General features: G+C 35.4%; 1 protein-coding gene across 2 annotated transcripts in view; it reads left to right on the forward strand.

The window, feature by feature from the left end:
- The window catches only part of LOC106881311 (uncharacterized), a 24,914-nt gene that overhangs the window by 4,426 nt on the left and 9,939 nt on the right, over window positions 1-10,549 (forward strand). For both annotated transcript variants that reach the window (XM_014931651.2, XM_014931650.2), the window contains exons 2-6: window positions 10-159; window positions 1,176-1,424; window positions 2,272-2,338; window positions 3,772-3,934; window positions 9,006-9,152. In XM_014931651.2, coding sequence (XP_014787137.1) covers window positions 10-159; window positions 1,176-1,424; window positions 2,272-2,338; window positions 3,772-3,934; window positions 9,006-9,152 — 776 coding nt within the window. The remainder of the gene's footprint in view (window positions 1-9; window positions 160-1,175; window positions 1,425-2,271; window positions 2,339-3,771; window positions 3,935-9,005; window positions 9,153-10,549) is intronic.

The following is a 10,549-nucleotide window of genomic DNA, read 5'->3' on the forward strand; positions in this document are numbered from 1 at the left end:
TATATATAGCTGTTGGCTGTTGAAGAAGAAGAGAAAAATGTAAAACAGCAACAAGAGAAAGAAGTCCGCCTACAGAAGTTCCAAAATCGTGTCAGAAAACGGGTTGCAGCCATCCAACAAAAGAAAAAGCAGAAAGAATTGGAACTGCGCATGAAAGAGGTGAGTAAATTAAGGATTTCATTAAAGGAAGTCTTATTGTAATGTTATGTTGCTGGAGCTGGCAGTCAAAGCTATATGTGTGGGAATGAAATTTGCTTGGTGGGTGCAAACCCAGGTCCAACCCAAGACTTTTAAAGTGTTTACATTGCCCCATAAGAATTGTAGATGGTGCACTTGCACTCCCTGTACCCCTTGTTCCTGAGCCTATGGTCAAAATTGGGTCTCACACTCGTGTATAGTGATTGTGGCCATAGAGGAGCACTGCCAGCAAAAGTTTTAGTCAATCATGTCAATATCCGTATATATTAAAGTTTGGTTCTTATTTTATCAATTCTTATTTACTAGTTACCTTGGTTATTGAGTGGACTGGAGCAGCGTGAAATAAAGTGTCTTGCTCAAGGACAACGCGTTGCTGGGAATCGAACTCACTACCTTACGATCATGAGATGAATGCCCTACCACTAAGCCATGCGCCTTCACACAAACATACATACATACATGTTTCTTTCATTTTTTTTTTTTTGTCTACCAAATCCACTCACAGTCTAGGGCTGTAGTAAAAGACACATGCCTAAAGTGCCACGTTGCAGGAGTGATCCTGAGACCACATGGTTGGGAAGCATCTTGTCAACCACATATCCATGCCTGCACTTAAGGTATACTGAAAATGCTTATCAATTTTAGCAGTCTTGCTGCTCTCAGCAGTGAATTGCCTCATCCTGTAGTATTTGTTTATTGCTAAGTGGAACATATGACTGAGACCAAAAGTACAGTTGACCATCTCACAAGAGGGTATGGTTTGGTTACATGTACCAAACTTTTGCTAATTGTTTTAAAGGCCTACAGACATAAATACCCTGTTAGCTAGTGTCAGGATGCCATCTGCCTACCTTACAGCTGATGATTCATTTCCCTCGTGGTTGTCTAGCTACAGCTCTGTATGAATTTTATGTAAACTAAATTTCAATTTTTTGGAAAATATCATATGTAAAATATAAAACATTGATTAATTTCAGCTTGATGTAGCCCAAGATGTCTTGAGGAACTGCATGAATACTGAATTGCAATCATCCCAGCAAAATACCAACAAACATTCCCAGACTGAACAATTCACAGCAGATTCTGATAATGTTGATGCTACATTAAACAAACCTAACAGTCATCGTAAATCAAATCACACAACTATAAATAATTTAACAACTGGTACTGCCAAAGTAAATCCAAGAAAAACTGACGTATCTGTTAGCTCTGATGAGACAGAAGAAGTAAGTTTATTACTGTTGTTCACTTTATGCAGGGATTGTCTTTGTCTCTTAGTGTTTTAGGGTCATATTTTAGGGTCACTAAAATAAACCAGTTAAGCACCAGGATGAAGTTAATCTGTGGTCTTGTGCCAGTCTAAGAAAGTATTATTTAAAGGTGTACACAAATGTGTCACATTTAGAATTAGATTTCTTGATACTGGGTCACAACTAGTTTCTTTAGATATCAAGAACCTTTCACACAATCCTGGCTGTTCTTAATTATTTTTACTATCATTAATAAGGTGGCAAGCTGGCAGAATCATTAGCATGCCAGGCAAAATGCCACTAGGCTTTTTGCCTGTCCTTATGTTCCGAGTTCAAATTCTGCCAAGATCAACTTTGCCTTTCATCCTTTTGGGGTTGATAAAATAAGTACCAGTTGAGTACTGGGGTCGATGTAATCGACTAGGCCCCTTCCCCTATATGTTTTAGAGTAAAGTAATAGGTGAGTTCAGAGTGGCTCCCGGAGATTCGCCAACACTACACCTGATTTTCTCCCCTCCATACACACGCAAGCATGTATCTGACTCATACACTGTTCACTTTCCAGACATTTGTACAATACTGCAGATGCTTTATGCACACTTCTGACAAGTTGTAGTGCACCTGAGCACTGTATACAATAATTTCACTATTATTATTATTATTATTATTATTATTATTAATGAACAACGAGAGAACTTTGTGCAGGCTGGAATCAACTGCATTTAATATTTAAATTTCAGAATTGAACTTTAGACGTCAGAAGAAGGAATGAAGAAAAAAAAACAAAATACTGAAATTTATTAAAAAATATTTTATTTTCTAGGCATCTGGAAAATTTTCTTTTCCATTAGATTATAAGGAAATGGTAAAGGACTTTAATAACGGCATAGGTATGTGTTTTCTTTTGTCACAGCTTAGAAAAGTTGTATGTTCTCTAAATTTATTTACATTTTCAGTTGTTTTTTTTTTAATCTATTTCATTGTTGAAGAAGTGACTTTTGAAGGAATTGTAAAAGGTTGATAGTTGCAATAGAGACATTAGTCTCTCCCTATAACCTTTCAACAAAATTATATATTAAGAAAACAGTAGGACAATTAACAACATAATAAAAATAAGTTTTATTTTGGTGATGCTTGGCTTTACAAATCCTGTGTTATTCAGCCTGGCAGCTGCTGGTTAGCTTGTGATCAGCATTGGAAGGTTAAAGGCTTCGTCGAGGCATCTGAGAGGAGCAAGTTGTTGTTACATCGAAGGCATTGCGTTAAAGAGAGCTAGAAAGCGCGCAAAGCACTTTAAGTACTGGTTTTACTACGCATGCGCACTCGAGGGGCTTCCGGGAAGGCAAGTCCCTTGCGCATACGTAGATTGTACTTCCTTAATGGCGGCCATAATTTCACGCCATTAAAGAATAAAATATTGATGTTGTAATTAGCTGCTACCATTTTCACTACTACCAAATTCCTCTCCATCCTCATCATCATCACCACCACCACAATCACATTCTTCTTTTTCTTCTTTGTTCTTTTTCTGGGGACTGAGAATACTACATGTTTTCATGATGTAAGAGGAAGAGGGGCAGTCAGCTACCAAAGGAACTTATGATAGGTTGGTGGCTGGGCCTAGTTTGTCAAGAACCATGGAGGAGATGGTTGAGCTGGCAGCAGCCAACAAATAATGTATCCATTGTTATTGTGAAAGAGTAAAGTAGCCATTAGAATTCAAAATTAAACATAAATGAAGTGGGGAGGGAAGAAATATGTATACTTTTTCAGCCTCATTTATCATCATCATCATCATCATCATTGTCGTTTAACGTCTGCTTTCTATGCTAGCATAGGTTGGACGATTTGACTGAGGACTGGTGAACCGGATGGCTACACCAGGCTCCAATCTGATCTGGCAGAGTTTCTACAGCTGGATACCCTTCCTAATGCCAACCACTCCGAGAGTGTAGTAGGTGTTTTTACATGCCACCGGCACGAGAGCCAGTCATGCGGTACTGGCATGAGAATTGGAAATAACTAAGTCAATAAAGTATCAGCCTAGCAGTGTTAAGTTTTCATGTTTGTAATGCTACATTGACAGTAATTAGGTGCTTATACCTACTTTTCACACCAGGAATGGGTTTTAGATTTCTTCATAATTATTTCATTTAATGGTAATATTCATGCTCACACTTGCAGCTGTTTTATCATCTCTAATAAGTTAAGCTTTGAGAAAAATGCAGTTTAGAACTGTAGCCACGAAACCACTTAGCATTTATCTGATTTACTCCACTTTTCCTACATCATTGTTGGTATCATAGTTACGATGATATTGCAGGTGCTAAGCTATCTACGGTTCAATCAAAATACAATATGGATTGGAAGAGTAAGAAACAACAGATGATGCAGCGTGTACTGACCCGTAAAATGTTCATGGAGATGGACCGTAAAAAGATCAAGATAATTCAGCAGAAAAATAACTTGAATGCAAAGCAGTTTATGTATGTATTCCATGTTAATAATGTTGAATTATCATTTTATTGAATAATACTTTTAAGTATTGAAGTACTAAAATGAGATTATAATTCTTCTGAATATTAATCTTTTTGTTAGAAATGAAAGTCTGTGTTTCAGTTGCTTTCATCTCTGGACATCATCAGTACTAGGTTTTCTTCTCTCATTAGCCTTTCGTTATCATATTTCTAATGAATTACACTAATTTTGTGTCAATTAATTTTGAAACTAATGAAGAATTTAGGAAAATAACTTTGTCATTATTAAACTAGTGTTTGGAATATAAATTAACATAAATTTTTGATGTTAGGTTTTAATTTAGGCCACTATAAACATGACGTTTGTCTCACAGAACCAGGGGCAGCCTCAAGTAGATGGGTCAAAGGCTTTTTATGCTCCTCTCTTCTGATCTTTAGGGGCTTCCTTGCTTTACCTTTATAAGAACTTAAACGATTTTCATCTATTATAATTGAAACCATTGTTTTATCCATTTTTGAGTAGGTCTAGGTTTGGTAAGAAATCTGTGAAATGTCACGTTATTTTTTACCACAGTTCACTTGTTATATGTGTAAAGTGTTGATGTTAAACTTGGCAACAAATTAAGCCTCCCACTCAAATAAACTATGACAGAATTAAAGGAACAGGAATAAATATTGCAAGGCATTTGGTCCAACATTTTTACAGTTCTGCCTGTCCACTGCTCTAGATATATAATTTTTCGTTATTGATCTCAAACTGATGAAAGATAAAGTTGACCGTAGTAGAATTTGAACTCAGAGTGCAGAGATTTAGAATAAATAACATTCTCTAATGCTTTTACTGGTTACCATCATAAATAAATAAGTCGTAGCATGCATTTAGTGTTGACTGCTGCAAGAAAGAATAATCAATAATATAACAGATTAATTTTTTTTGATTTTGATTAAGTCAGCCTTTTGCTACTTTGGGTTTCTCTTGTGGGGGGTACAAAGTTTTCAGGTAAGTTATGACTGAAGAAATGATGGAATTCACATGCACATATATGTGTGTGAAGGAGAAAAAGGAAATGATATAAAGGGAAAAAGAAGAGAAATGAAAAAGAAGAAATAAAAGAAGGAAAGAAAACAAAAGAAAGAAAATAGAAAGGGAGGAAGAAGAAGTGGAAAGGAAAGGATTATTCTTACCAAATTGCCATGGCATCATTTGTATTTACATTGTGCCAATTTCTATGTAAAATGTTAGAGAAAGAAACCAAGCTGTTTGTTACAATACATACATCTAAAGCAAAAATTTTCAGGGGGTCCTTAAAATACTATTGTGAATCACCAATTTACCATTTTGTGAGCGGAGCACACAAAATCTTATATGGATCCTCAGGGGCGATATGGATTCCGGTTCAGAACCACTGATATTAAAGCATTCGTAATGGGTCATTTCCTATAATAAAATGTTTCGTTTTACGGTCTAAGGGAGATAACTATCCACAACCTAGCAACTAAGGGAAGTAACTAAATTTTTTTAAAAACCGGAGAAAGACGGAAGAAAAATAAATAACGAAAGGCAAAAGTAAATTAGTAAAAAATAAAAATAATTAAAATAGAAGCAGGCACATTCCATTCAATTATACATGACACCAGGAGAAATTGGTTTTCCTCTTCTAAATTTTCTTTTGAGAAATATTAAAGCGTTTGGCAAGGCAAAGTCGCTGGAACAACCAGTCAGTCTCTCGAAAACTCATCTGATAATTTAGTGTGTTGAGATATCAACGAAGTCAAAAGCTTCTTTATTAGCGGTCTTGTACAGGTAATGGTTAAAAAACCACAGACTGAAATGTGTGATTCACAGAATTTGTCGATAGATTACGGCCTTTTCTCTTCTTTTCTATAAAGGGAGGTAATTTAATTTAATCCGCAATGTATCATCTTTTATAGAAGGGAAGGCACAGAAATTGTTAACTTCACTAAATCTTTTATTACTAGGTTTTAACAGCATTAAAGGCCTCCAGCCAAATCAATGTGTTAGGCCCTATAATATTTATTTATTGATAGCAAATCGAAACATACATAAATCATAATCGGACCTCTAGTCTCCTGAGGTCCGCTGTTAACTGCCCAGTGTACTTATGTCTTAAGACGGCGCTTACTTGGTGTCAACATTTTCGTCACAGTCTACGACTTGGTCACCGTCACAGTTCCACAGCAAGTTAACAGTTTTTGTGTGTTTTTGAAAGGCTAGAATGAGTCTTCTACACAGCTTTAGTTTCAACAAACAGTCTCAGATCAAATCACCTGCCAGACAAGTACAGCTCTGGAATTACCTTTTTTAAAGCAGAAATTAATTTAATTTAATTTTTAAATTGGAATAACGATAGTAATTTAAAGAGGAAGCGAGGGATAGTCGATTATATCACTCAGTACGTGACTGGTACTTTATTTTATCTACGCTGAAACATTTTATTATAGGAAATGACCCATTACGAATGCTTTACATCAGTGGTTCTGAACCGGAATCCATATCGCCCCTGAGGATCCATATAAGATTTTGTGTGCTCCGCTCACACAATAGTAAATTGGTGATTCACAATAGTATTTTAAGGACCCCCTGAAAAATTTTGCTTTAGATGTATGTATTATAACAAACAGCTGAAAGGATGAAAGGTAAATTTGACCGCAGCGACATTTGAGCACAGAACTTAAAGAGCCGGAAGAGATGCTGCTAGGCATTTTGCCCAAACGCTCTAACGATTCTGCAGGCTCACCGCCTTAACGGAAATGATAAATAGATCGCTAATTATTCAGCTTTCATGTAGAATTATATTGCATCAGTGATTACTGGTTTCATATACGATAGCCTGTGATATCGTCTTCTGGTATTGATAAATATGAGATCTTACTCGCTAAGCGGGTGCACTGGACGCCACTCCCGCTCACCATTTATTCAATGGTGCACCATCAGATTTACTCCACTTTAGTGACTCCACTTCAGCATTATTACAAATTGATGCCCCCTTCCTAATATTCTGAAGCACCCCCAGGCACCAAAGTCTTGCGACGCCCCACGGGGGTATGACTGCTATCTTCATTACACTATCTGAATTAATTTCTTAAGGCTGTTTTTCAAGAAGTAAGCTACTTTAAAAATATGATTTTTTCACTCGGAGATTTTTACATGTTTACTATGACATCTTAGCTCTGAATGATGTAATGTCTGAAAAAGAAGGAAAAACATTATTTTCCTTATAGCATGTCTTAAGCTTGCAAATATCGGCATAGTTAAAATTGGTGTTTTCCTTGGTGTTTCAAACTAGAGTAATTTGATTCCGCGTACTAGTTGGACACGAGTAACTAGTTAGCACAGCACTATCCACAAGGAAATACTAGAGGCATTTATAGTATATATTCGGTTTTGTTTATTTACTTATTCATGTTTCGAAATTTGCTATTGCGATTAACTAGCAGTTTATCATATAATTAAATTAATTTTTTTTTAAAAGTTAATATTCAAATAGAATATAAATATATAAAAAAAGCTATGCAAATGTCCCCCAGTAACTATGTAACGGTAATCTTCAAGTTTAGGGGGATAAAAAAAAAAATTCAAGGGAAGTAACTGAACGTCTTACCAGTATTCTCCGTACATCTCTGTTTATAAATAAATCACACACGTGATTTGATTGACGTTAGGGTTAGGATTAGGGTTAGGGTGTGATTTATTTATAAACAGCTAGAAGAAAACGGATAATACTGGTAAGTCGTTCAGTTATTTCCCTTGAATATTTTTATTTATTTTTTTATCCCCCTAAACTTGAAGATTACCCTATGTAACATCCTTCACTGCACACATTAAGGAAGCGTTAGTGTGTATAAAGAACCCCCTAATTTTTAGGGCTTAAAATTTGGAAAAAAGGTATTGTAAGGGATTATAATACTATCCATGTATAAGAAACTCCTATAGTTCTTAAGCCTAATTTTTAACAAAAAAGGGTTCCTTATACACTTTAAAATATGGTAATTTATTTCAGTTGCTTTTATTCTTTGTATGAAATAGAAAATTATCTGTGAAATAGTTTTAAAGGAGAACAAAGTTACTTCCCTTGTAATGACAATTACCTCCCTTGGTACCTTAAACTTGAAAATGTTTTAGAGGTTAACACTTTTCATCATGCAGGCGTCAAGTTTTGTTTGTACGCCGGTCAAAAATATTTAGTGGCGTTTATTCCGGTTCTTTACGTTCCGAGTTCAAATTCTGCCGAAGTTGACTGTGCCTTTCATCCTTCCGAGGTCGTTAAAATAAGTACTAGTTTAAAATAAGTACTAACCGCTCTCTCTAAAATTGCTGGCCTTGTGCCAAAAATTGAAATCAATATTTTCCATCACGCGAAGGAATTAATTCAGGGTAACGTTCTGATAAAGGAAAAAGTCTGCTGTTCGGTGACATAAGATATCCACAGCTCAGTGAGGCAGCTTTTGTGCTTCATTCACTGGGACTGTGGCTTGAAGTAGCCATATGAACTTTTCTCTGATATCAAAATAATGATCAATGCTTTACTTAATCAATTGTGCTGTATCAGAATAATGTTATGAATAAATTATCTCTTTAATGTCGTTTGATAGTTATGACTGTTTATTTCATGACTTTAAGAAATAAAATGAAATAATAATTAGCAACTCTCAAGGTAGAGAAACATGTATGTTTACAATGAAGAATATAATTTTCAAAGTTATCTCAAAAGACTGAACTTTCAGTCCTACCACTGTGGACTTCACACCATCTCAAGAATCAAATGCTTCCCCTTCCCCCCAAATGGATATCATAATTCTCTATAAATTTTCAACAATCATAAAGCTTTTTAAATGACTATGGAATTTTGATGGGTATGAATAATAATAATAGTTATAACAAGATTGAAATTCATTTTGCTAATTAGGTTTTGGTGACTTTCATTCAGTTGACCGGCTAACTAGGAATTTTTTTCTGCTTGTGTATTAGAGTTGACTAATTCTAAGAAAATGTATTCTCTTTCTACATTTATTTGGTTTGGATTATTGATAATCAATCAAATTAATTTCTTAATTTCAGCTCATTTTATGAAAATAAATGGATAGAACAGTCCAATGATCCTCTAAACTTTCAGCCTAAAACACAACATCAAATTTTTGAACTAGAAATAGATGACTGGTCCAGAAAACATTCTAAACTAAACAGAATGTGCAGCTTCTATCAAAGGTAAAGACTAATTGTAGGATTTCTTTTTCTATTCAAACAGAACTTATTTATGTAGTTTGTTATCGTCATTGTCATGGTCAACGTTGTCATTGTTGTCGTCACTGTTATTTTTACTTTTCTATACTTGCATGGGTCAGAAGAGCATAGGCTGGAATAGTATTCTAAGTCAGAATGTCCTTTCTGACACCAACCCTGCTTGTTTCCAAGTCTATCAAATAACAAGACAGCCTTGACATGTTTAATGCATAGTTGTGGAAACAAATGAACTGTAGAAGTAATTAATAGAAAAGGACATTTGAACATGAAAAACCTCTAGTTAGCCATGAGGACCAGAATTAGCATAGTTTCAGTATGTTTAAAGTCTGTAGATTTTAATGCCATGATACTTCTGGTTGTCCCAGTGTATGTAAATATCACTGAGGAGTTGAACATCACAAAGAGAAAGTGTTAGGCCATTGAGAGTGACAACATGCAAAAGAAATGAAACATTTTAGACGGTAGCATGTAATACAGTTCAATAAGAAGGATTGTAGTTTTTTTGACTGGGAACTGTCTACAACTATCAGTGTTTTTGTAATCAATTTGAAAATCCATTGCATGGGTGATTAGCCCATTCAACTTCACCAGAACCCTGTTGGCCAGCTTTACCTGTTTCCATCTCTCACGATGAGGAGGAGGGGTTGGGCTTTGAGAGATGCCATCTAATTTTGCATAGTATACTTAAAATTAGATGGCCTGAACACATAAGCAATATGAAGCTATGGCAAAGAACAAATCAAGTTTCGATTAGGGAGCAAATATTTCAGAAAAAGTGAAAGTGGATTGATAGCACAATTAGAAAAGAAACCAAATGTAGCGAAAAGTGCTTTACAGTGGAATCCGGATGGATATAGAAAGAAGGGTCGGCCTAAGAACTCGTGGCGTGGATCAGCACAAAAGGAACTAGAGAAAGGGGGACATTCATGGCAGAGTATAAGTACAGAAGCGAAAAATTATGCGACATGGAATTCATTTATAAGTGGGTTAAAGGCAAGAAAAAAAAAAGCTGTCTACAACAAACTCACTGAAAGAGTACTAGGATGAAGGAAAATAGGTATATGACTTTTGTTGCAAAATGAACATGAAGGAAAGAAAGAATTTATGAATGTGATGTTTGTGATGTTTTTGGTGGGAAAAACAAAATAAAATTGAATGAAAGACAAAAATGCTAGGATTGATCTAGTAGCAGTAGCAACAAGGTGTAAGAAAGACGTTAGAGAGAGATAGAAAGAAAAATGGTGAGGAAAAAAAGCATGTCCTCGAAACTATGATACATACATACTTACACACGCACATATACACACATATACCCCCCCCCCCATGCATGCACGCATGTAAACACACACACACACACACAC

This window comes from Octopus bimaculoides, chromosome 5 (genome assembly GCF_001194135.2).
Source record: "Octopus bimaculoides isolate UCB-OBI-ISO-001 chromosome 5, ASM119413v2, whole genome shotgun sequence".
NCBI lineage: Eukaryota > Metazoa > Mollusca > Cephalopoda > Octopoda > Octopodidae > Octopus > Octopus bimaculoides.